The sequence below is a fragment of the Podarcis muralis genome, chromosome 6, assembly GCF_964188315.1.
Source record: "Podarcis muralis chromosome 6, rPodMur119.hap1.1, whole genome shotgun sequence".
Lineage (NCBI taxonomy): Eukaryota > Metazoa > Chordata > Lepidosauria > Squamata > Lacertidae > Podarcis > Podarcis muralis.
Window position 1 is genome coordinate 21,593,048 of NC_135660.1, and position 27,229 is coordinate 21,620,276.

Here is a 27,229-nt window from a genome sequence, read left to right on the forward strand (position 1 = left end):
GACAGGGTTTTCCAGTTCTGCTGTCATTAAAGATAGTGCTAAGCACCGCTATATGCATTATCCTGAAGGATTATGGTTGGCAACCTCCCCTCCACCTTTCCGCCACACTGAAATGAAAGCTGGAACAACTGAGCAGAAGCTGATTAAATTGAATGGCCTTTCCAGTCTTCAGCTTCCAGAAGGAGAGGACACGTGTATTTAAACATCTCTTGTGAAAGTTAACGGTGTTAAGCATCAATTGGGTGTTCCTTGAAGGGCCACCCGTGAGCAGCTGTGCAAGGTCTTGTCTTGACGTCTCCTCTTGACCCAGCACTCCACAAGATCTGACTGTTGCTAGATTGCAACTCCCATCATCCCTGATCATTGGCTATACTGGTTGGAGCTGGTGCGAGTTGCGAGTCCAGCCACATCTGGAGTGCATTAACACTGACTAGCCCTGAACTGGTCAATGGATACTTCCTCTCCTCTTCCTCACACACCTGTGCCCTGCTGCCAAATCTGCCCTGGAAAGTCTAGAGAAACCCAAGAGCAGTTTGGGGGGCAAAGTAGATTTGGGAAGTCCCACTGAGCTTGCAAAACTTTGCACACGTAGCTATTTTTCTGGATATGGAAAAAGCTACCAGTTTACACACAGCCTTTTCATTTATCCTTGAGCATCTTGCAAAGCAGGTTAGGCTAGTTAATGGTGATTTATAACAAAGATCACGCAGTGGGGGGCATCATGAACCAAGGCTTCCCGCATCCATATCCCCCATCATTATTCCTGAAACTTAAGGGCGATGTTGGTGGTGAAATACCTCTGAATATTCTCTCCAGCCAAAATGATCCCTGCAGAAATACTTCCAGATGGTGTAGTAGTTGGAGTTGGAACCTGTACACACAGGCGTAGACAGCCTCCTCAGCTGGTCAAATTCAGTCGTGTCATAGAGTGCCAAACCATTCAAGTCAACTAAAAACTCATGGCCCCTGTGGGGAGGGAGAAAAGGAAAACAATTTAGCTTTCTCTATCCATTCAAGAAGCGACTGGAAGTTATGACGTTTCAGCAGTTGCAAAGCTTTGCCAATTCTTCCTTCTACAGTAGTCATGGCCAAACTGGGCCCTCCAGCTATTTTTGGGACTACAACTCCCATCATCCTTAGCTAACAGGACCAGGGGTCAGGGATGATGACCCCAAAACAGCTGGAGGGCCAAGTTTGGCCATGCCTCTTCTATAGACTGGGAGGCAAACCAAATGTGACCCACAGTTCCACAAACGCAACCTCTCAGCCTAATCTACCTCACAGGGCTCTTGTGAAGATGTAATGGGAGAAAGAGGAGAATGATACATATCAGCTCAATCTCCTTGGCAAAAAGCCAGAGGTATATAAGAAATTTATAAGAAATCTGGGACCACGGTGTGTGTGTGTGTGTGTGTGTGTGTGTGTGTGTAGGAATGGGGTCAAACACCTCCCTGCACACCATAGCAGGAGTTATTTACATTTTAAGAGCATGCATGCCAATTGCATAACCTGACTGACTGGGTTTTGTGCAGGGAGAGACATATATATATATATTAAAAGCAGCGAACTATTAGGAGCAAGGAATACAAGCCAGGACAATGAATACAAAACAAAACACAGGCGTTGTAGGATCTGCATGTCCTTGCCCCACATCAGGGAGAACATTCCTGGGTAAGATGGATTTTCCTTGCATCAGTTCTGGGACAACACCTTCCTCCCCCTCACTCTGCAATCATGCATAATTTTTGCTGAGAGGCTACACACCTACTTAGGCTATCAGCTGGATGCAAAATGCTAATCAGACAGGAACCAGGTGCACGCTCCCATCCCCCCAAAAACCCCTTGTGAGTCAAATGCTCCAATTCATTTATGATGCCATCATTTAGTACAGTGGTACCTCGGGTTAAGTACTTAATTTGTTCCGAAGGTCCGTTCTTAACCTGAAACTGTTCTTAAGCTGAAGCACCACTTTAGCTAATGGGGCCTCCCGCTGCCATGCGATTTCTGTTCTTATCCTGAAGCAAAGTTCTTAACCCGAGGTACTATTTCTGGGTTAGCGGAGTCTGTAACCTGAAGCATATGTAACCCGACGTACCACTGTACTTCTTCCCTGCGGCCAAAGTTAAACAGGGCACCTGGTCTGCTGCACAACAGAAACGGGGGCAAAGGAATCACGCTAGATTCCTTGCACTGCACTAGAGCTGTTCTCTAGATCAGGGCAGCGGCCAACACTCTCCCCCAAATTTATGATCATACGCTTGCCGTCCAATGCAAGACATCTCGAGGTGACTTGCACACGCAACTGAAGAAAAGCACCACCAAGTTTAACAATAAAAACAATACCCACCCCTCAAAAGAACAGAAACAGCAGTAAATGAGATTGCCATATCCCCTCAACTGCTACATATTTTCTCCAAAAAAGCAGGTGGTTTGTAAAGGATAAACAGGGCAGAGCGCCACATTCCTTGCTGCACTTCTGCAAGAACCCAGCGGGGAGCTCTATTAAGAAAAAGTGTTAAATTGCTGACAGAGAAGAAAGCCAATATTGTTTGTGTTTTGGAAGAAGAGAAATAGGATGCTGTATTGAGGGGAGGGAACGCTTACAATATGTGAGGAGGAATAAGTGATCTGGCACCTCTGAGTAAGCAACATGCTAGCTGTGGCACAAACCTTTCTATTCAACAGCCTACGTCATCAGATGCATAAAACCAGCAAAGAAGCTGCTTTTCCTGAAGTTAAACAGATCCATTTGTGCCATGACATTTAATAAGAGAGAACTCCACACACAGGCAGGCAGAGATCATCGAGCTCCAGATTACGACATGTTAATGTGTAATCCGTAATTACTGGTGGACTTTACTTCTTTGCGGCAACTTAGCTCCGCTATCAAGGAAACTGTTTTGCAAATGGGGAAGTGCAAGCTCGATTAGGTGCCGCGCACCTGTTGCCAAGTCACCTGCTAAAACTTCTCTTTCAGTCACCTGTGCAGGAAGAAGGGAGGTGAAAAGATAAGATGAAAAGATAAGATAAGCAAAAGCTATTGATTTTTCCCCAGTTACAAGATTTAAGCTGCGGTGGATTTGGCAAGACAACTTCCCCAGCCGCATTCCCTATAAGCATGCAGCTTCAGGGATGCTAAAGTGTAGCTTGGGGTGGGGGCACATTGAGTGAAACACCACGGGGGGGGGGGGGCACTTACAGCTGCCCTACAGCTGAGGGGGAGGCAGTGACAGAGAGAAGTCCAGAATCAGATGCTGGAATGGGTATTAAGTACGTAGTTCTTGACTTCACGGTGCAACAAGAGCAGGCACATCTATCACAATAAGTCTACGGAATGCTCTCCCCAGGGAAGTTCACCTGGTGCCTTCATTATACAACTTTAGGTGCCAGGCAAAAACGTTCCTCTTTAATCAGGCCTTTGGTTGATCCAATTTACATCCTATGCCCTTTTAAAATGTTTCTTTGGGGGGGTATTGAGTTGCTGTTTTTATTTCTATTAGGCATGCTGTGGTTTTATATCTTGCTTTTATTCTGTGAACCACCCTGAGACGCCCCAGGTATAGGGCGGTATATAAATTTTAGTGAATGAATGAATATTCAATGAAACTGAATTTTGGAAGATTCAAGGAATGGGAAAAGAAGTGAATCTCTTCACACAACACATAGTTAACTATGGCAAATTAACTACGGCAAATCCTTAATAAAAATAAAATAAATAAAATAAAAATAACTATGGAATTTGCTCCTACAAGAGGCAGTGATGGCCACCAACGTGGATGGATTTAAAAGAGTATTAGACAAACAGTTATCAATGGCTATCAGCTTGCCCTAGATGAGAACCTGGCAGCCTCCTTTTTGGGGTCTGCCCTGTGCAGTAACAGGTGTTAGCATTCTAGCAGCAGCTTGATGGTCATGCATGATACTGCATACAGATCTGTTGCGACATGCAGAGAAAACCCAGACTGCGTTCTGTACCGTCACTGACGGACTTAGATATGGCAATACAGTATCTGAATTTAAAGACAGGCAAACGTCATAAGCTCAGGCTACAAGGGGTAAATTGCCCAGTTTCTTCCACCGTGGTAGACCTAGTCGTAGAATTGCAACCTCCACTTGTTATACTGATTAAACTTTGTCCCTGTTTCAGATTGGCTCTGGGCAACATATTATTCAACATTATCAATTTATTCAAGACTGCCTGTTTATTAAACGGAATGAATTATTTGGTATATGCAAAGGGATTTGAGGAGGAATGCGAGTCCTTAAAAATGTCTTTGGAATTTGAAACAGAATTAAAATTGGTAATCCTTTCCAGAAAAAAACCAACAATCAAAGAAAAAATAATCAATGGCTATCAGCCACAGTTGCGTTCTTCTACCACCACCACTGTCTAAGGCAGGATGCCTCTGAAGACCTGTCGCTAGGAATCCCAGGTGAGCAGAAAGGTGCTGCAGATGTCTGCAAATGTAAATGGGGAAGAGTGCTAAGATGCTCAGGTCCTGTCCTCCTGGGTTTTTCAGGGTCATCTGGTTCCTTACTGAGAAAAACAAGATGCTGCGCCTGACCCAACAGGTGCTTTAATGTTCTTACTTGGTAGTTAAGTTTTGGAACACGGTTCAGCACAGCTTAGGTGAAAACAGCATTCCCGACATAGTTTTAATTTAGTCTCAAAGTGTCGAGAAACACAAGGCAAATGAGGCCAAATTCAGGTTGCGGAACGAATGTCATCTGACTGGTTATAAACGGTTTCACACTGATTTTTGCGCTGGAACTATGGAAAGTCAAGCAAAAATTTCCCAAGGCACATAGAACACTGGCGATGGGAAGTAAGCTACAAAGAGGGAACCAACAGCAACGGACCTCTTTCACCTTTAACATTTTGCACCCAGGTGCATGTTACAAAAAAGCTTTCGGCAAAATATATACGTAAGCAAGTGCAGTTTTGCATGTGCCTGTTTACACAGATGCAGATACAGTTTCAAAGAGACCGCCCCAGGATACAAAACACGTTGGAATCACCTTTGGGAATTTGCAAACAAACAAGGCCTTTAAGAAGTGAGGGTCCCACTATCCATTTTCAGGCTATTTAAAGCTGTTTCCAAGGCTTATTTTAGCTTTGCAGAAAACCTTTGCTCTGTTTAGGGCTTGCTGAATATTAGCCCTATGGGAGCACCCCGTTCCCACGCTAGGGGAATTGAAAGTGCCATGTCTTCTTTTACAAGCACTGGTTGCAAAGCTTTGTGGCTAGAAGCAGTCAACACTGGACAGATCTGGGAGCCCCTACATATTTCAGCAACGTGGCATTTCTGCTCAGCTCTGATAAACAAAGCACCGTGCAAGAGGTTTAAGTATCACTAATTCTGTACCTACAAAATGTAGATAGGTACAGGGTTGATGCTACCTACTCAACAAACCAATTTTTTTTTTTTTTTACAATGCTACCAAGAGTTTAAAAAGCAATAAGCACATTGGTGTTATGCAGACAGCTTGCCCTGCACGCTGCTATTTGATTACATTTTGATCCTATCCTTGCTCCAGAGAGTGCACAGATGGCACTTTCTTGTTCATTTTATCTTTCCATCTCACCTAAAAAAACATGCTGCAATGTAGGTTAGGCTAGAAGGCTGTAATTGGCCAAAGGTCACCCAGTAACCTGCATGGCTAAGTGGGGATCTAGACCAATGTCTTAAGGATCACACCACACTGAATTCTCCAAGTATAATTGGCATCAAGTTTCTCCCCAACCCACCACCTCACACCTGTGACACCCCCCCCCAAAAAAAATCATGCACGCCTGTGTCCATCAAATGTGCTGCAAAATTGCTCGGGAGTTTTCTTGCACACACGCTGCCTTGAGTCCTGAGTGTGAGCCAAGCTCAAGTGCTCCTAAAATGAGTAGCAGCAGTTTAGGTTTTAAAGTGAACAAGGCTAACATTTTTGAGTGTCAGAATGAAAACCATTAGCAATGCCACACACTCTGCCTGAGGGTCGCCCTTAATTGTAGGCAGCCGGATGAGTGGCTATTTACAAGCCTGCATTATTTTATCCAATAAATACAGGTATGGGAGATGAATATTCCCCAAAGGTGCCAGACATAGTCTGTAGAGACAGGGCAGCAAGCTGACCTACCTTACTGGGATTTTGGGTGGATAAAAGGGTCATGATATAAGGTCCTTCAAAGAAAGGTGGGGGCCAAAGATTAATAAATCCCCTAGTGACTTTACAGAGGTACCTCCACATTACCAAGCCACCCAATTCATAAATAATTTATTATTATTATTATTATTATTATTATTATTATTGAAAATCACCAGGAGGAGCCTATTCCACCCGGCCTCTCTTACAGTATATTTCTGATTTAATAAAATTATTCTTATGCTTGCTTCGATATGAAGCGCTCGCAACCTCAATAAAGCTGTTCGGAATATTAAAACAGAAAGCATACTGGGATGTTATTGTCTCATTTGTTGGCAGCCGGTTGAGATGGAGAAATAGCCGAAGTCTACATATTTTATAAGCCCACTGCATGTTCAACGGGATATTTGAGAATTTAATCTGACAAGTGCATTAGTGAGACTTGATAAATATTGATTTGCTTGCACATTCCAAGGGAACAACTCTGGTTTATATTGTATATTTATGCTACGGATCCCCAGGGGGTTTGAGTCCAGGTTTATCATCTCTTAATATTACAGCCAACGCAACAGCCTCTTTGGAAACTCACCTACAATTCCAACCTTTGGGAGCCCGGACTGTTTTTTGTGTATGCCCTTAGCAAAATTTATTAAGTACTTTCTAGATAGTCAAGGGATTTTACAAGAGAGCAGAAACATGTAAGATTAAGGTTTTTTCTTTTTCTTTTGCCAGGAAGAACTTGTTTTCGACAGAGGAGGATGAACAAGGAAGCCTAACTGCACAAGAGTAGATGTCAGCTTTATTTAAAATTGTGCGCTCACCTTTCAGCACAATTGAGATCAGCTGGAGAAGACTTGCCATTGGGGGTGGCCATGAAGTTCCTTATGTGACTGCAAGGATCCCCACTCCCCATCCTCAGTGCACTGCAATGATGTGATGCCCTCTCAAAGAGGTGCATTGTGTGAACCCTGAGCAAGCTGACATTGGTTTGCCCATGTTCCTGGTCGTGGGAGTTCTACTCATGTATATGTGGCATGGACAAGTTCGGGGCAGGGTGGAGAGGGAAGCACACAGAGGCATGTTGGGGGCATGAATACACCTCAAACGTCCTAACAAAGGCACCCCCAAACTCGGCCCTCCAGCAGTTTTGGGACTACAACTCCCATGATCCCTAGCTAACAGGACCAGTGGTCAGGGATGATGGGAATTGAAGTCCCAAAACAGCTGGAGGGCAGAGTTTGGGGATGCCTGTCCTAACAAAATGGAATTGTCAGTGGTGCTACTTGGGACACACAAGCACTTCTGAAGGAAGGCTGTTTCCATACGCCTTTCTAAGTAGAAGAGATTAGTAGACAGGATGAACTTGACTAGTTGAGGATGAACTTTGAATTCCTACTGCAATTCTTAAGCATTTGCTTGCATAGCTTTAGTCAGAACTCTTGAACGCCACAAGTGCAAAGGTCTGCAGTGGGCTATGGGGCGGGAAAAGTTAAAATGCTGTGCCCTACTGAATATCGGGTCTGGAAAGAGTCACAAAGCCATGGGTTTGTCAGAGCAGCTGCGGTAAGGAAATGACATCCAAGAAAATCTCACATTAGCTGTTGGCCTCTATGCAAAGGCAAAGAATTTTGCTTACTTCTATTTTGTACTGAAGTTCACCCACTCACTTAAAAACCTCCACAAGAGGTTGCCACATGTTTTATGCTCATCTAATTTTAGGTACATGTAAGTAACTCTGGCACAGGGCTAAGGAGACACACCTCTTAGCCCCCATCCCACGACATATCTGTACCTGACTTGAACCAAAGGGGTACCAAGATTCATGGTACAAATATTACCAGAATGTTTGCTGTTTTAAAATAGCCGAAGCTGCACCAATGTTTTGGAATGAGCTTCTGCTGACACTATGGATGCTTGCTTGGATGGGGAAAAGAAAATAGAAGCCGAGGAACAAGCGAAAAATGAAAAACACTAAAAGTCAGGAAAAAGTGTTGTGTCAGTACATGTTAGTCAGCAGGCACACTAGTGCTCAGGAGAGCCTGTTTCTTCCCAACTGGAATTTAAAAGCAAAACCAGGAGAGAAGAGGGGTTCAACCCACTTGGAAACAAGGTTGGCTGGGGAAGGAAATGTTCTCCCTGCCATAGTGTGTCGTAGCAGAAAATATTCAATACAGCTGCAAGTTCTGGGAAGCGAGAAACAACTCATCCGGGAGTAGCCACATTTGAAATAAGTGGCTTCGGCTTCTGAAGCCCTACCTAGCATACTTAAGGAAACTACTTCCTTCCGCATGCCTCACTTCGATCTCAAAGATCAACCAAGAACACCCACTTGGTTTCACCTGGGCTGTCAAATGAAGTGGGCAGGTGAGAGATGCCTTCTCTGTGACTCCTCCAGCTGGTAGGGAATTCCCTTCTGCTAGCAAGTAGCCCAAACTCAAGGGGCCCCATCTGCATGATACATTCAAAGCACTGCGATACCACTTTGAACAGTCATGGCTTCTCCACAAAGAATCGTGGGAGCTGGAGTTTGTTAATGGTGCTGGTAGTTGTTAGGGAGACCACCTCCTCGCCTCACAGACCTACAATTCCTGGAGTGCCTTAACAACCAATCCCTTTTTCCCCAGGGAATTATGGCATGTAGATTTTGCACTCATCGCCATTTATTATACAGTTAAAAATGAAAAATGCTCACCAGCCAACATCAAAATTAATGGAGAAACAATCAGCAGCTTCTGAGAGGGAAGAATGATTTCAGAAAGGAGGAGAAAAAGAAATTTTTTTGGCAGCATTGTAAGAGCTCAATGCCATAGGAGTCATAAAAATATAAACCGATTTATAGAGGAGCATCCAAGTCCTTTTAGCCATGTATGTCTGCTTGCGCCATTCATTTATTCAACCGCATTTTGTGACCTGGGCTCTGACCACCACACACTGCCTGCAACAAGACTGGATCTATCTGACCTTCCATATACAGAACCTCCCATTAAGCAAGGTGCATTGAAGGGCCATGTTCACGCCATACTTTTAAAGCACTATGGTTCCACTTTAAACAGCAATGGCTTCTCCCAAAGGATTCTGGGAGCTGCAGCTGGCAATGGGTGCTGAGAGTTGTTCAGAGACTTCTATTCCGCTTAGCAGAGCTATCTTTCCCAGAGTTCCCTGGGAAAGAAGAACTGTATCACTGTGAGGTGAACAGGGAGTCCCTACAGCTCCCAGAATTCTTTGGGGGGGGGGGAAGTCATGGCTGCTTGAAGTGGCATCACAGTGCTTAAAATATGTGGCATGAATGTGACCAAGAGGACTCCTAATCTGCAAATTCTGGGCAGCGGCGGAGACAGACAAGGAGAAAACGTGTTTGAACTTTCATTAAAGTTTGAACTCATTAAAGGCCTTGCCAAGTCAGTGAAGTCAAAGTCAGGCCACCGTCACATGGATCTCTTGGGCGCACAGAATGTTTAGCTGCAGTCTCCCGGTCAGAATGCTCCTGACGTGAGACGAAAAGGGCATCATGTCTCATCAGCTACAGTCGAACAACTGTTCCCTAACTTTGGTGACTCTGCATTGATTCATCAGCACTGGGTCAAGCAGTGTGTGCCTGGAGTAAACAGACCGCAGTTCTGAGGGAAGGGGGGGAAAACACCCCATGCACAACACATAGTGTGAAGTTTTGCTTAATCACTCTTGGAAACTGGTTCACAAAGCCCTTTGTTCCCCTTTTTGCCTAGCAACAGTAACTATTTATATGCGGCAAAAATAAAAGCCAAAGAAGTCCCCACCACCAGTGCAACTTCTGGCTAGGAGGAAGAACAGGCTAGAGTCAGTTTTAGCTTCCAGGGCACTGGCAAACACTAGACAGGGCACCAGCACCTTTCTGCATGAAGTCACATGCATGCTTTGTTGCCAACGTTATCTGTAAAAAATAATGCGCTAGCAAAGGAAATTTCTATAAAAGTTCCCGCTCCAGCAGGAGTAGGCCAGTGGAAAACTAGGTTTTGCAACCCGCGTTCACAAAACGGAGTTCCTTGCATAACAGCAAAGTCAAAACTCTTCTTTGCTATAATAGGTTGTCGTCGATATTCATCATTCCAAAAAGCAAGAGAGTTGGGCCTAACTGAAAGGAAGTTGGTTTTTCATGGCCATGCAGTGATTTTTAGAAAAGAATGCTTCATTGGGCAGAGTAGCATGTTTTCTGATAGTTTACACAAAGCCACAGAAAAACAGAATATGATACCAGGCACAGAACTCTAATTTTATATTTTTTTAATGCACGTTTTTAGTCTTCATGGTGTATGCATTTGCACAGATAAACCTGAGAGACTGGGCAGTACCTGACAATGGCTTCATAGCCAGGGGAGAGCTAAGGAAGATTTCAAATGGCCAAGACCTTGTTTCTGCTCAAAGATCACAGAATTGTTTGCTGCCTTTGAAAAAGGAGAAGGCCTTCCATTTGTGGAAATGTACATTATTTATATAGGACGCAGAATCCATCTTTTCTTGGCATAAGATTTTATTTAAGCCACAGTGCACAGTCCTGATCACAGGGTACTGAAAAGGCAGTTTCCCAAAGTTTCTGGCTTCCCAAACCCAACTTGTGTTCTTCAAAATGAAAAGAGTGCCTAAAAAGTGAGTATCTTTTTTAAAAAAGAAATCAATGATTCCCAAAATCAGGAAGACAAAAGGAACAGGAAGGTGTTAATACATTTCATTCAAATCCAAATCTGGCAAACACTGATAACTTTGGTTTTATAGCCTCTCTATAAAGTCAATTTTCAAGTAGTCTCCAATCCAATAATAAAATGTTTTATTTTAATCATTATCCAACAGGCTGGTTAGTCAAGCTGAAAGGAATATACAAACTATTTACCTGCCCAAGGAATTCATAATGGCAGGAACACACTTGTATCAGAATAAAGATGGAGCTGGTTCCTCACATTACTAGATCATGCCCAGATTTAGGCTGAGCTTCACAGACATCACCATATCAGTAAGGATGCACTTTTTGTGTCATGCAGGATCTGCTATAGAAGATCATAAAGAAGGCAAGAGAAGCCTTCCCTAGGCTCCTAATTCTCCCAGGTGACATGGATTTATCCTGCTTGGGGATCGCATTTAAGACATACAAATTACCCCCCATTCCACAACCTCCCACTACTTTCGCACAAACTGTCCGAAGGCCTCCTTTAAGATTATGTCTATTGCCAAAGCTGGGAAACTTCTGTGTTAATAAACATGTTGGCCGCTTATCTCTTAACTTCTCAAACCGTGTCTTAGTCCAGTGTTTCCCAACCGGTGTTCCGCGGCACACTACTGTGCCGCGAGACGTTGCCTGGTGTGCCGTGGGAGGGAGGCGGGCGAGTCGCACGGCGCCTCGGCGTCGGGCGGCAGCGAGCCCAGGAAGCGGCCCAGCCGGCCGGGGTCGCCCGCCTGCAGCAGCGCCTCGCACCCGCACGAGACCTGCTCCGCCGAGAAGCGGGCGAGCGCGGAGGATCGGGCGCGGCGGAGGCCAGCCCCGCGCTTGGAGAGGACGCAGCAGCCGTCGCCAAACCCGATCCTCCTCCTCCTGCTCCGCCGCCGTCCTCTGGCTCTCGGCCGGGAGGAGCCTGCGGCGACGGGGCGGGCGCCGAAGTTGGCAGAAGTTGCCGCGCCTCCTCGGCAGCGCCTTCGTCCTCCTCCTCCTGCCTCTGCTCTCCTCCGGCGGCGGGGGCGTGCCGCCCTCCCCGGCCGGGGGGCTCGGCAGGGCCCGCGGGGAAGGAGGCCATGTTCGCCGCGCGGGATCGCGGCCCCCCTCGCCCGCCTCCGGCCCGCTCCCCTCCCCCTGCGCGCTGCCCTAGCCGTGCGGGTCTCCTCCCCCTGCGCCGCCGTCCCCTTTCCACATCCTAGGAGCCGCGGTCCGCCTCCCGCCCCCGGGCCGCGGCGCGGCTCCCAGCCCGGGCTGGCCTCCGCCTCCTGGGACGCGCGCCCACCCCCGCGGCTCCCCAAACTTTGGAGCAACTCTCCAGACGCTTCTCCCCCGCCTCGGTCTCCCTCCTTTCCACTTCTCTTCCCCCCTTCCTTCCCTCTTTCTTTCTCTTTCTCTCCCACCCGCCTTTCCTTCTATTAACTTTCCTTTCCCCTCCCTTCGTCCTTCCTACTTTTACTCCTGGGCTCCTCCCCCCTTTGCGCAGCCACAAATCAATCTCTCTCTCTTTTTTCCCCTCTCTCTCTTCTTTGCTCAGACGCAAAAAAGCACCGCTTTTTGGAAATCCGGACTGCTGTCCCCGCTGAAACGATACTTTAAAAAAGGAAGAACCCACTGGCTCTTATTTCTGTTTAAAGCAGTAGATCACGAACTCTTTTGGCCCACTGCCCCCTTGGTTCCACATCCCCCAGTGTCCCCTATGCTTACTCTATAGAAAGCATTACAGGGGTTAACGCGGCTCGCTAAGGAAGATATTAATAGAATTCTGCATTTGGGGGGAGACCCTAACAGTCATCTACCATTACCTTCTATGCTGTTACTATATATATTTTTTTTTTTTTTACATAAGTAAAAAGTGACCTTTCCCCATCTGGCATGGTGGTGTGCCTCGAGATTTTTTTCATGACACAAGTGTGCCTTTGCCCAAAAAAGGTTGGGAAACACTGTCTTAGTCTATCTTTCCCACATATGCGCACAGCCAAGCCCTTGAGCTGTGCCAGGCACCCAACCTGTCACTCAAAGCCACCTGGCTGCAAACACCATAAATACAGAACAGTGCTGCCTTTATTGCTGTGTCCCTTACCTTTGACCGTTGACAAATGCTAAGTGCTGAGTCTACAACCTGAGCAAGCTTATCCTACCTAAGCTGGGTGGGTAGTGGACTCTCACAATGATTCTCCCATAGGTTAGCTAGATCTTTCAACACTCACTCAGCTTCCTAAAACAGGGGTAGCCTGTGGGCTGCACTCCAGACATGATTGAACTGCAACCCCAACACTGGTTGGCGCTTATGGGAGTTGTTGGTTGGACCCATAAAAACATCTGGAGGGCCATCCCCGTCTTAAAAGTACAGTTCCATCTTTCCCCTTTGGTTTCTTATTCTCAATAAAATCTTTCCTATGTTCAGGTTTGAGTGTGGATTCTGCAACAGGGCGAAGGGACCGCATTCCTTCCATGCACTTGGGCCTTTCTGCTTCATGGTACAAGATGTGTGCCTACTAGGAAAGCATCCTGTCCTCACAAGGATGGAGAAGTGTTTGTGGATGCTCCCTCGCCCCATACAAAATAACTAGCTCATAGCCCTAGCTTTTCTCTCCCAGCCAGAGCCTAAGGGGAAAGAGGAGTGGTGACAGACTACTTGCATAGCTGGCCATTCTGGCAAAGGCAGAAGCGCCATTCCTTTTCACCCATGGCCAGTGTGAACCTCTGGCTTGGCTCTTTGGGGGATCAAAAGGCTGCACTCCTCTGCCTTACAGAGCACTCTTTCAGTTTCCTCCTCCTTGCCTGCTCTCCACAGTCACCCCTCTTAACTGTCTCAAGTTCCAGAAACCTCAATGCAGCTGGCGCAGAATCTGTATATTCTTCGTCCACACGTGTGCCACGCCTTTGACCTTTCCACCCAAAGGCTACTGGAGCTGGGACAGAAGTAGCAGAGAGGCTGACCAGAACTCTGTTAGCACAAATACCTTTGCAAATACTTGCCTGATTTTTCTCACCCTTAATTAAAGTCCATCTGTACCGAGACCTGCAGGTATAGGGCGGTATACAAATTTAATAAATAACACTAGGAAACCATTTACCACAAGCACAGTGTCCTCCAATAATGGAAAGTATGGGGTTTTTTAAGCATCTGAACATAACTACTGCCTGCTTCTGCACTGAACTCGCTGAATGACAGTCTCTAGGTGCTTTAAACAAACACAATGGAAAACCACCCCGATTGCATAGAAAGGGAGTGGGTAGAAACTCCAATTTTACCCCCAAAATGTCGAGGAGCACAGAAACGTTCCTCCCTACCTCTCACTTATTTTCCAAGCACTTTTCTCCACAGCTAAGCTTCAACAACAGCTAAGCAAGGAGACACCTGCCCTGGATGAGAAGCGCTTGTGGGAATGGGCGATGGGAGCTTTTTTTTGGGGGGGGGGGGGGAGAAAGCAATTATCATAAACTGCAGAGACTGCTTCAGAGTACTATTAATCAAGGGTTAATAAGCCTGATTGGCTGCTCTATTAGGTTTACGTATGTGCATTTTCCTTTCCTGTGAGAATGGCACGGAAGGAACAAGATGACCTAGACCTGGAGCCAGGTGACAGCTGCTTCCCCCCTCAATCTTATCTGCATAGTAACAGGAGTAAACAGGAGTCTGCTGACAATTCCCCTGAAACTCCACTTCTACAGCTTCCCCAGATCCACACAAGATAAAAAGCCAATAGACTTGCTTCATATGTAAATACGGGCTTTGAAAGGGGTGGTGGGGAGGATACCAAGAATTTGCTGGAACTCAGCACACCAGAAATCAGCAGTCATTCACCTCTTTCTTGTTTAGATATTTTGCTTCTCCCCCCCCCTCCATACACGCACCCAGCAAAAGTAAACAGCTGAGCGGATAGAGAAAACACCACAAAATTCATCTGTTCTTATTCATAAGGGGCTGTTCTCCTTCAACAGCTGTGCAGATCACTCAGTTGTAACTTTCAAAAGCAAAGCCAAACTTCCCATCTCCAGGAAGTGTGTTTGGAGCGGTAAAACATGCAGACTTAAAACAAGAAGCTACAGATTTAAAAACCACTTTCTCCCACTTAGAATGTGAGCTATGTTGGAAAGGGAGGGGGGTAGAGATTCATAGTGCATGAACTTGATAATGTTGGGCGATATTATTACCCACGTATTTTCATGGAAGTTTTGAGGACACCTCAAACTCACCAGTAGTTATATGTACCTTATGTTGCTAGAACAGCAATGAATTCAGTGTGGAAAACCTGATTGGCAGAGTGGAATAAAACAAAACCTGTTTGAACTTCTTCCAATGCAGGAAAACGAAACCAATTAAGTGTTTCACAGGGAAGTGGACCTACAGGTGAAAAAATCTTAAGGTTGTAGAAAATGGACTTTATCACTCCAAGTGCATTTTTAAAAAATGTTCCTGTGGTAAACTTGCCCCCAGCCGCTCGCCCCTCCCTCACCTGTCTTTGCTCTCCGGCCAGACTAGGTTGCTTGAGCAGGGCTGGCAGGCACGTTTACGTTTTACAGAAACAGGACAAAATAGAACCGGTAAGGCTGCCACCACTCCCTTTGTCCCGGGGAACCCAGAGCCACAACCCAGGGAGAAGGCTGTGCCCCGTTATTGCTGGTTACCCCCCACTCCACAAGTTGTATCTACAGACTTGCAGACAGAAATTCTACGGTAGAGCACAACCAAGCGTAAGGCTAGGAATTAGCTTTTCCCCCGGAAAGGCACCCAAACCAAACAGATTCTTCTTTAAAATTTATTTTAAAAGAACATAAGAAAACATGCTAAAATAGCAGGCACTTCTTTAGTAAGTTACAAGCAAGAAAAACAAGAACGTTGTAAAATCTAACTTACATACTCACGACTAAGACACAGATAGAATAGTTAGAGTCCTTTCAATGATCCGCATTCAGAGGCTTCCGCAATTCTCCATCACAAAGGACGAAAGGACGGCTACTTAGATGGAACACCAGCAGCCAGGCGATTTGCGGGTTGCAGAGCACACTTTCTCAGCCATTCCCAAGCTCTTTTATCCCCGATTTGCACATGGCGTTGGAACCCCCGAAACCAATCATAACTCTTGATTATTTTTAAATTCTCCAATGACCGGCTTGCGGGCTAATCAATCTAACTTCTGGCAGCTGGACCCATTAAGAACCCAGAGCCTAAATCAAAGGGGTTTCCTCCCTTTCCACTGAGCTTATGCAGATGCACATTCCCAGGCAATCAAGGACAGATAACATCACTGAGGGAATGCACATAACTTCAGACCCAGGTGTCAAAGCTTTCATTAAATCAGGGGTTTCCTTTCCCATAATAAACCCTTCACACCCTGGGAGCCTGTTTGTCTGAGGTTAAAGGGACAAAACTTATTTCCCATGGTCCCTGTGGCCTGTTGGTTACCCACAAGACCTCACTCTCGTTGCTTGACCAAGGAACAGCTTCTAAACAAACACTAACTTTACTACAGTTCCTCTGTATAGGAATATGAGAAGTCCCGCTAAGCAGAGAATTAGTGCAGCAGGGACAAGGTGGTTCACTATGTGCTAGCTTTCTACCTGCAGGCGAGTGCTTTCTGTCCTACCAACTCAGGAAATCTCATTCTGCTTCATATTTGTTATCTGTCTTGAGATGAGCATGGGGACTCAACAGCACTTTAGCCAAGTGCTGGCCCCCCAAAATTAACTCTGAATTTCTGAAAACTAAATCTATAAGAAAAGAAAGGAAGAAGAAATAGAACAATGGCACTCTGCATTTGAAGAACAGTATCTACCCTAGGTATTTTCCTCAGGTCCTTCAATATGGCAGGTGTTTTAGAACCCCATTACAGTGCAAACTATAAGGGTTTTACACAAAAGCAAGCCCCACTTTGCTTGCAGGGTCTTACTTCCAGGTAAGTGGATTACAGCCTGAAGGTTCTTTACCCTGGAGGTTGGCAATGAGATACAGAGATACAAATGAAAGAATGTCAGAACACATCTGGTCAAAAGCCACCAAGGGAAGGCATTTCTGTTTTAATATGCTGCAGCAGGGTAATAAGAGTACACCTATTTATCAAAACAGGGAAGCGGGTGCCGCTGTGATTTAAACCACAGAGCCTAGGGCTTGCCGATCAGAAGGTTGGCGGTTCGAATCCCTGCAACGGGGTGAGCTCCCGTTGCTCGGTCCCTGCTCCTGCCAACCTAGCAGTTCAAAAGCACGCCAAAGTGCAAGTAGATAAATAGGTACCACTCCAGCGGGAAGGTAAATAGCGTTTCTGTGCGCTTATCTGGTTCGCCAGAAGCGGCTTAGTCATGCTGGCCACATGACCCAGAAGCTGTACGCCGGCTCCCTCGGCCAATAAAGCGAGATGAGCGCTGCAACCCCAGAGTTAGTCACAACTGGACCTAATAGTCAGGGGTCCCCTTAACCTTACCTATTTATCAAAACAGGAACTTCTTTTGTAAGAGCCCCATGGAAATGAACGAGGTGTTAAGCAACAATAGGGGCACACATGCCTGCATTCCATCACAGCGAGCTCATATGGCAGTATTCCATCTTTACCCCATGATAGACAGCAAAAAATCATTGATGGAATCCTGAAATTAAGGGGGAGGGGGGCGCAGGTATCACACAATCTATCCTGAACTGTTTCTATGCCAGCTAGTCATTGTAAGAACTACTATTTAAGAACTAGTGCCTGGGTTTGCTTCCCCCCCCCTCTTCCCTCCCTGTCCCTTTTACCTTGTGTGTCGTGTTTTCCAGAGTGTAAACCAGCAGGCAGGGACTCTCCCGTGTTTTTTAACTGACTGTACACAAGCCATTCAAGGGAGCCCTTTTTGGCTGAAGGGCAGGGCGCAAACACTCTATAAATAAATGCGCATTTTAGAACAAGCAGGGGGCAATACTTATTGAAAAAGAAGCCATTTGCGAGCCAGAGAGAAGTACTTTAGTCCCCAGGGGAGCCAATGGCTTAGGACCTACGAACTTACTTAGGAGCACAAAACAATGACAATATTATGGACACAGAGCATAATGATGGGTCACTGTGCCATGTAAGCTGTATTCAAAACAAAGGAAGGGATATAAAAAAGAAAAAAAGAACCCCCCTGCTGGTTACTATCCGAGACTGGCTGCAGCTTGTCCTCTCCTGGAACTGCTGAAACAGACATTTCCTTGTTGCATGCAAGCTTTATCGCTCAGCTTCTAAAGCTAGGCTGACCAAGAGAGATTAATAGCTTTAGCCCAACAGGGGTGGTAACCATGTGAACCACGAGGCTCTGGCAAAACAAACTCAGGCGCTCAAGGTGGCCAGGTGCAAGAGGCCACTATCTGCACCCAGTTGCCAGGAGACACAACATCTGAGGAGGAAAGGGGAAGGCCAAGTTGCATTGACCACAGGGCAAAGACTTGCAGGAGCCTCTGAAAGTTACAAGATTCCCAAGTCATTTTAAGTCAGAAGTAGCCGGGCTGCCTGGACTGATCAAACATCCAGAGTTCACAAAGGATCTCAGAAGCAGCCCAGCCTAAGCCTCTGCTAATAAGGGCATTCTGAAACAACATCTGCAACAGGTGGCCCATCCAGGATTTGCTTAAACAACCTCAGACCAAAGCGCTGTCTACTCTACTGTTCCTCCTAATGTTTAGCCTACATCCTTTTTTCATTTGAACTGACTGGTTCACATCCTACTACCCCTCTGGAGAAACAGAAAACCATTCTGATTCATCGCCCAGGGTGTGGTTTTTTATTACAGTATTTGGTTTTCCCCCCTAAGTGCTGATAGTTCTCTCCTTTCAGGTTTTGCTTTAATGACTAGTGAGCCATTGTGCATAAGGGGCCTCACTTGGGTCAGGCTTGCATTAGCTAGCATCCCTTTAAAGCCAAATCTTGCTGCCCATCCCTTCAATCATGCTCCTCACACATTACCTGTATGTCATCAGGTGTAGGGTGGGAGACTATGACTTGCTCCAAACAGGAAAGTCTGGTGGAGCCAAAGGCCAAAAGTTGTTTGTTTTGTAGTTTTATGTTGTGAACCGCCCTGGGATATGTGGGTATACAACTTTAATATAAAAATAAACCAAAGTTTCCAACCCTTGATCTAGATACCAAAGAATCACCTCAGGAGCTGAAGTTCTCTTGCCTCACTTCAGGAAACCATACAACCCTGTAAAAGAGGTTAAAGGCCAGGCATAGGCAAACTTGGCCCTCCAGACATTTTTGGGACTACAACTCCCATCATCCCTCGCTAACAGGACCAGTAATCAGGGATGATGGGAGTTGTAGTCCCAAAACATCTTGAGGGCAGAATTTGCCTATGCCTGTTAAAGGCAGTCTTGAACACCAAGTCTGAATTATGTTTAAAAAATTCCCTTACAACAACAAATACTACAAACACAAGGAGTATGTGGGAAATGGGATTTTTCCTGAAAGAAAGCATAGCAGCAGAAACAGTCACTGAAGTCCTAGTGTAAGATGGCAGCTTTGCCATCTTACACATAGGAAATTGAGAAGAATACAATATTTATTGGTATGATGAAATCTTCTTACAAGGGAACTTCTGTGACATTTTGTCTTCCCTGCAAATGATGATAAATGTTGGGCTGGAAAGAAACTAATTAGGATGTTGCCACAGTTAAGTGTAAAATCATGTGGGTGTTTCTACAGTACCTCACACATGGCCTTGATGCTGACTTGCAACTTGTGAATATAAAACATCACAGGCACAAGTTTTCTTTGGAGGCAGATCTCTGTGGGTGTTGATCAATGAATGAATGAATGGATGGGTGGGTGGGAAGCTGCAATCAATGAACTTCAGTCCACTGATTTCAATGAGTCCATTCCAAATATGACTAATGTTGGGCACTGCCTGTAGCTTTCATGATGATCTTTACATGGAAGGTATTTCCACACAGGGAAACTGCAACTGTTGAAGCAATGTCCTGGCTACAATTTCAGCAACAGCAAAAGTAATAATTTACACAACTTGGAAAAGTAATAAATCCAAAGTGACTCCACTTTGATGCAGAACGAGCCCTTGTGTTCAGATAAGGGACTAGGGAAGATTAGCACCAGGTGCCGACTTGCAAGAAAGAGCAGCGTTTTATCTAGGCTGTGACAAAACAGAATGAAGGTTTTTAGAGCTACTCCTCCTGCTCCCAGATTTCAAAGCAAAAGTTCCAAACTCTGGATAACCACAATGAAACACAAACAGCTCTGAAGCATTAAGAAGAATGCTTTTGGCACACGAACAAAAATGCTACTTGAACCACTTATTCAGGTTTAGTACTGCACAGTCTGAAGGGAGATGGAGAGATTATCCGGCTCATTATTTACAACATGTACATTATGGATTCCTCAGACCCAAGCCATCCCCAACAGAAGTTCATCCAGCTTCTCCTTGATGCCAGATTGAGAAATTCCACAACATCCTCAGGCAACTGTTCAACCACCCAGCTGTTCCTGCTATTAGACAGGCCTCCCCTCCCCTCACCTCCCAACTCTAAACTCTGCACTGCTTGCAACATAAAACCCACTGCTGCCTCCCTCCCTTGTTAGCACAAGTCCTGCAGGAGTTCCCTTGCTGCCTCGGTTCAGCCGCACATGCCAGAGTCTGGAATTTGCAGGCAGCGCCTGAAGGACCAGCCTGACAGCACAAGCAACTCAGCCAGTTGCTTGGGGCAACGGTGGTTTCTTTACAGATGCCAATGAGGCAATCCCAGCAGGATGCCCCAGGAGCCCTTGTGATGTCACAAAGGATACCAGGGCGTCCACTCGAGTCACGGCAGTGGAGCTACTTTGCATGGCAAGGAGCCCAGGGCTAGGGCTGAATGCTTGTAGAACCGGCCTCACCCCTCCCAACCCCCACCCATTTGCTCTAGTTGCAACTACTTTGCGTGACAAGGAATTGGTTCATATTTCAAAAGTGCCAGAACACCCTAATTGGCACAGTTCCTTTGGAACGATGCAGGTACACAGACTGAATCCGGAACACTGTGTTCCTTCGCAAGAGCCCAGGCATGTGCAGTAATCAAAGAGATGCAGCAATGCTACCTTGACAGGAAGGCAGCAGGGGAGGGAGAGAGGGAGAAAGAAAGAGAAGGCATAACCAAAGTTTAGCTTCCAAGGGCTTCCACTGGCAGCCTTTGTAGGCTGGCTAAAAAGAGGACATTCCACAATTCTTTCAGCTGTGCAAGATAAAAGGAACAACTTCTCCGCTGACATTTTCTTCCATCCTGTGTGCAGCAGCAAGTGGCACAAAAAAAGGGAAGAAATCCAAGCAATGTTTATTATTCTGTTTCCAAAACACAACCGTGCCAGCCAGACCCCAAATGGTGGAGTGAGTGCTCCTAGGGGTGGCGGTGTTTTCCAAACACACGTCTTTTGGGTTGTGGCTTGGCTGTGGATCGAGGTGGTTGAGCTCGCTTTACAGGTGTCATGGGACCACCTTGAAAATATGGTGCGACCTCCTCCCGCTTGGCTCTCCTCAAGGATGTACTTCATTTACATGGAGCTGTATGTGTCAATCACCAACTTGGCTGAGTCTGAAAATAGCCATATATCCTTTGAACAAATGCACTACTCCTTTAAAAACATGTACATGGGCCAGCTCTCTTTAATCAGCCTGGTTGAGTTTTTCTCCCAAAACTAGAAGTCAGGAAAACCCAATGAAGCTGAATGTTGGAAGATGCACAGCTGACAAAGTACTTTTTTTTCTTTTTACACAGCATATGAACTATGGAATTTGCTCCCAACAAGAGCCACCGACTGTCTTAAAAGCGAATTTTGAATTAGGATTAAAGAAATTCATGAAGAGTAACACTCTCAGTGGTTACTAGTGATGGTGACTAGGTTCTATCGCCCAAGTTTCCAGGTATCAAAGTCAGAGAGAGTGCTGTTGGGTTCAGCTTCTGCTTTGGAGCTTTTCATAGACATCTGTTTGGCCATTGTGAAAGTGGGATACTGGGATTGGGATGGGCCACTGGACCGATCCAGCGGGCTCTCCTTTTCTTCATATGGGACAGGATTCACTCAAGAGCCATGTGTTGTGGATTCTCCCCCTCCCCTGTAGACTACTCTTCCAGTGCCTTAAGTTTAGTCCACTTCTCTTGTGGCAAGTGTGGATACCAAGGGTCTGTAGCATCAAAAGCACACTTCTACTGGCCCTAAGTTTTAGCAAGATCGTAACACAGAAAAAACACACCACTTACTTGTTCTTCTATTTCCTACTGTCTACTCAGCCTTCTTACAGTTCAAGCGCATAGGCCAATAACCCTTCATCAGATGTGCATCCACATGCTGTGGTTTAGAAGCACCCTCTCAAATCTAGCTGGGCAGTTTCCATTGAGGTCCATGAATGCTGGGTGCTGGATACAATGAAAAACCCCCCAGCTATGCTGTTTGACCTACAACTTCAAGTATTCTTGAACTTTGGTCATGCTGGGTAGGGGCTGCTGAGAGTTGGAGATCCCAAAATGTAGATGGCCACAAGGCCCCCCAGCCCTGTTTTAAATGAAAGCCTGTTTAAATTGGGCTGCTCAGTTATCAGCTCACCTGGGATTACATGGATACTTTTGAAGAGATTAAGGGCGTGCCACCTAAAAAGCTACTAATTAAAAGCAAGACAAAGGAATTTTAGTAGGTCAATAATTCAAGGTAATAGAGGCTATATGCAAGAATGCACTTTCGAGAAAAGGGTTCCCCAGATTTTGGCTAAGATTCCTTTATGTTTAACACAATGACAATAAAGGCAAGAAGGGCATCTTATCACTCACCGGTATCTCATTTTGACTTTGTCGTTGTCCGGGTTGCAGTAGAGCCTTTCCATTTGCTCCTGGGAGTCAGTGGTCACACTCTGCCACACTTGTGTGGCTGTCCTCCTGACTTGCCAGTGGTAGGGCAAGACCGTGTGGTGCCTGGGGCAATCGCTGCCGAGGAGGCAGACCCCCTGCAGAAAATCCACGCAGATGTCCACCCCGTCCTTCTGGTGGGTGTGATATTGCAGCTGGTTCAAGAGTTCAAACACAAGGTCGAGGGACGCCTCCTCGCTTTTGTCCTGGAAAAGCCCATCTCCAAACTTGTCCGCCGGATTCAAGTGGCATTGACCCACGAAGCTGCTGTTGTTGTTGTCCTGGAGCACCACAGGATAACCTTCAAGTATCTTGTCAGGGCAGGAAAGAAAGGCAGCAGCATCGCTGGAGGCAGCATGCAAGGAGTGGTCCTGGAATGGCTCACTTGCAGAAGAGGTAACGGAGGGGAAACTCTGCTCCCCAGGCTGGGCCTCCTGGTCAGGAGACCCATCTGATATTTGTCCTTGAACGTCCGAAGTCCCTGCCACCAGCACTGCCATGCTGCTGTCCGGCTGAGCGCAGGGAGCCGCGATCCCCAAGACCTTCTTCACGACAGATTCATGCAAGTTGCTACGGTTGCTCTTCTGTCCTCTGCGCCGGAGGAACGCATCCAGGGCGCCAGACCCCAGCAAGGTGGTGATGATGGGCCGCAGAGCCCTCAGTGCCCCTGTGTCCAGCAGCTTCTGCACGTCCTTCTTTTTGAAACAAGGCCTGACCGGCGGGATCTTTCCGGAGATCCTTGCCGGCATAGCAAAGGCCTCTGATGGAGCGGGGCCTGGCACCTCCTGGCAGCAGGCCGGCTGAACTGCGTAGGGAGGTCCCAGTTCGGTTTCCATCGCTTCGAGGGTCTCCTTCCGAGTCACACAGGCACCTAGGGCAGAAGAAGGGAGGGTGGGTGGGAAAGAAAGAAAGAAAGAAAGAAAGAAAGAAAGAAAGGGGTTAACCTCTCCCTTCTAGAGGGGCTCAGGGCTGACACAAAAATCACATCTCCCACACACCCCAAAAAAGCCACACACCCGTTTACAGCATGTGAGCAGTCCTTAGCAAATGCAAAGACTGAAACCAAGTAAACACCATTATCTAAAAACACCAACATTTGTTTCGCCCTACCTCACTTACATCCTTGGAACAGGGTGGAATCTACCTTTTCTTGTTTACTGGCACAAGACTGTGGCTCCTTCCTGTTCACACAGATGCAAGTCTTGCTGCTCCTTTCTGTCTCCCAAAGACCCATGCAGACAGATTTCTCTCTATCTAGCTATCTATTCACATTCACACACACACCCCAGGAGTGCCAACTTGGAATAAAATATTGGGGGGGGGGGTGTCCCCAGGTAAGCTCTGCCCTGCATAATTGATCACAAGAAGCAACACATGAACACCATTTGATTGGCAATGCCCATCAAATTTGGGGGTTGGGGGCTGGCCGGCTCAAATATTTTATTGGGACAGGGGCAAAGGGACCTCTGCCCCTAGGAGTTGGTTCCCATAACACACACACACACACACACACCTATGCCAACTGACTTCCCAAACCCGTGCCCGCGGATACATACACCAAGTCTCTCCCTCAGGGAAACGCAGGGTGATCTCTCCCCCTCCCGACACCCAAGTCACTGGAAGTTGACCAGATTCCGTGTGCAGCTCGGAACCGAATGAGTAAGAAGAGCATGTGAGAATGCTAAACTGTCCTTGCAGCGGCTCCTCCCCAGAAGGGCGGATTCCTCAAGAGAAGAATCCTTAGAAGAAACGCACATCCCTCGGGTCGCCCTGCGCGCCGCCGCCGCCCCACTTGCGGGCTGGGAACTGCCTCGTCATTCCCTCTCCCGAGCCTCTGAGGTAGTTTCGCATTCCCACAAGCAGCCAGTCATCCCGCCTGAATCACACGCACCAGCCGCTTCTGACTAAGCAGCGAAGGAGCGGACAAGCTGCCCTGCCACCTGCAGGACTTTCTCCGGCACTGCAGCTTCCAAAAGGGGGGGGAAAGAGTTTTTTTTTGTATGGGGTTGGGCACACATACACAGAAGCCACGATGCTCCAGCGCCTGGGAATATTTTAATTGGAAGATCAAGAGCCGCATTTCCATGTGGTTAAGACAACTCTCGGTTTGGGGTATCTACATTGCTAGAAAGGACCCTTACAAGTTATATAATGTGTGCATAGAGGGGTTGGGGGATACAGAATACATATTTGTATGAATAAATATTTGAAACAGATTTAGACTGGCTTCTACAAAGGAACATCTATTAAACTGGTGCAATATTCAGAATCGGAACTTCTTACTGCTCGTGAAGCCAAGGTTTGCTTTATACAGATTTAATAAAACTGCATAATAGGGATTTTGTTAGGCATATGCCGCCCCTCTGACTGGGTTGCCCCATCCACTCTGAGCAGCCCCCAACAAAATATTAAAAGCACAATAATATATCAAACATTTAAAAACTTCCCTATGCATCTGGGTGAAGGTCTACCTATTCTTCCGTTTTCATCGTGGAACAAGCCAGCCTTTATTTACTTGAAATTCTGCCCAGCTGAACAGCATTTGTTTCATGAGAAGCTTACTCTGCGCTAGGTGTCCTGACCTACAAGAATGTTCTCAAGCCAGTTACGGCCAAGTTAAATCTTTCTCCATTTGTCTACTCAGAAGTAGGTCCTATTGAATTCAGATTAGGACTGCCGTTTAGCCTGCCTCCCCATCCCCCTTCCGTGAAAATCCCACAGCCTGGCAGTCCGTGTGGCGCTTAAAGCCAAGGATGACTCCAGCAAAAAAGGAAGTGCAGAAAAAGACACTGTCACCAGTTCCTTGAGCTCAACGGTCACTCACTTCCCTTCCCTGCTTTGCAACACCAGGATCGAGGAAGGTCATCGAGAGGCTTTTGCCCAAGCGATAGGAGGGGCACCACCTTCCGAGAAGCTCTATTGTTTGCAGAGCATAGAAACTCATCGCGGATTAGTCACCCCCGCACACAATTGCCCCGAATGGTGCAACAGGGGCGATCTGGAAACGGCGCTGTGGCAGTGGGTAGAGGGCCTAATCCTGGCAGCAGAGCAGTGCGCGACCCTTCCAGATTAATGAATGCACAATACTGAAAGCGTGGAAAAACTCTTGGCAAGCCTGCAATGAGCCGAAGGCTCCGCTCCAATTCCTGCGCAAGGCGCTTTGGTTTCATTCAGTGGCCGGGAAGCCCGGAGGGGGAGTCGACAGCTCTTCCGTTTTTTGAAGAGTTGACTCTACGGCTGACCCCCCCTCCCCCTCAGTCTGCTTCGGCCCGGCACTTTAAGTCCTCCCCTCCCCCAAGCCCCGATGTACTCACCCCACCTCCCCGGACAGAGAAGCCCCCAGGGGACTGCAATGCACACCAACTCAGAAGCACGTCCCGTGGAAGTCCGCGGGACTCCCACTTCGGGGGAAAAAACACGTCTAGGATCGCCCTTCAAGGTTGCAATCCAAAAGCCACTCTTTCCTTGGAAGTAGGACCCGCAGTATGCGATTTATTTTTTTAAGGGGTGGGTGGGTGCGCCGAGCAATCGCAACCCAGTCCTTAATTTTGGAATTTGCGAGGGTGTTTTTTTTCCTTTGGGGGGGGGGCACTTTTCACCTTGCTCGCCCGTTTGCTCTGCAATCCGGTCCTTGTTCAGAAGCCCAGTCGCACTTGCATACAAGAGCGCTCGCTTCCAAGTTAAATGCGCCTAAACAAATAATAATCATCTCAGCAAGAAAGGACTTTTCCCCTTAAAAAAAAAAAATTTAACACGCGAAGGAGACCAAATCCTCTCTTTAATTCAGCGCCCCTCGACAAGTAGCTTCTTTCATTTTTTAAGCAAGGAAGCAAAAGCCTCGAAGGAAGTTACCGGAGTCTGTTCTTCGCTTCGCCTCTCCGCTGGCCGACTGCAGCAAAGGCGACCGACCCCAAGGCGAAGCAGCCCAGCCCGAGCCAAAGGGCTGCTGCTGGTCCGGCGTCGACGGAGCAAGGGAAAGCCGGCAGAAGAGGAGACGGAGGCGGCGGCAGGAGCAGGAGCCCCGGCGTCTCTCCTTCCCCGCGTTCAGCCCGCTCTGCCCCCGACGGCGGCGCACCTCAGGCTCGGGCAGCGGCGCTCGCTCGGCCCCTTCCCGCATGTGACCCAGCGGCGCCCATTCCCCTTGCAGCTCCTCTCCTCCTCCTCCTCCTCGCCCTTCGGATTCCAGCGGCGACTGCTTCTCACATGTTCCTCTGGAGCCGTTTTAAGTACCGCTTCCTGAAAAGCCCTCGGCCCGGGCAGCTGCACCATCGGGGGGTGGAGCTTTGCATGCGAAGCGAAGCGAAGCCTCGCCTGCCTTCCTTCCCTTTCCCCTCCCCCTCTGCTTTTATTTGCAAAGCTCTCCCTGACTCGCCCAGCCGCGCCGTCAGTCCGGGCTCGCATTCCAAGCCGGGCTCCGCCTCCTCCTCTTTCCCTTCGCTTTGCTGCCTCGCCTTAAGCCAAGCCCACCCAATCAAGGGCGGGGAGGGACTGGCTGCTTCGCTTATTTGCATAGCTGGGATTCTAAACTCTGTGGGTGGGAAGGGAAGGAAGCGAGCGAGCGAGGCGCGTGCACATGTGCG

The 27,229-nt window shown here is 47.2% G+C and overlaps 1 protein-coding gene and 1 non-coding gene across 3 annotated transcripts in view; one reads left to right on the top strand and one right to left on the bottom strand.

Moving 5' to 3' along the window:
- TIPARP (TCDD inducible poly(ADP-ribose) polymerase) overlaps positions 1-26,979 on the bottom strand; it is a 32,391-nt gene extending 5,412 nt beyond the window's left edge. The window contains exons 1-3 of one of the 2 annotated variants that reach the window (XM_028731363.2): positions 26,502-26,979; positions 22,575-23,520; positions 798-966 (exon numbers count right to left, since the gene is read on the bottom strand). In XM_028731363.2, coding sequence (XP_028587196.2) covers positions 798-966; positions 22,575-23,520; positions 26,502-26,766 — 1,380 coding nt within the window. In that variant the 5' untranslated portion in view covers positions 26,767-26,979. Of the gene's footprint in view, positions 1-797; positions 967-22,574; positions 23,521-24,205; positions 24,395-26,501 lie in introns of those variants that run through there. The other variant, XM_028731364.2, reaches the window with a different exon arrangement.
- Positions 3,811-3,934, top strand: LOC114598225 (small Cajal body-specific RNA 16). Its single transcript, XR_003706983.2, has one exon.
- Positions 26,980-27,229: the final 250 nt, after the last annotated feature.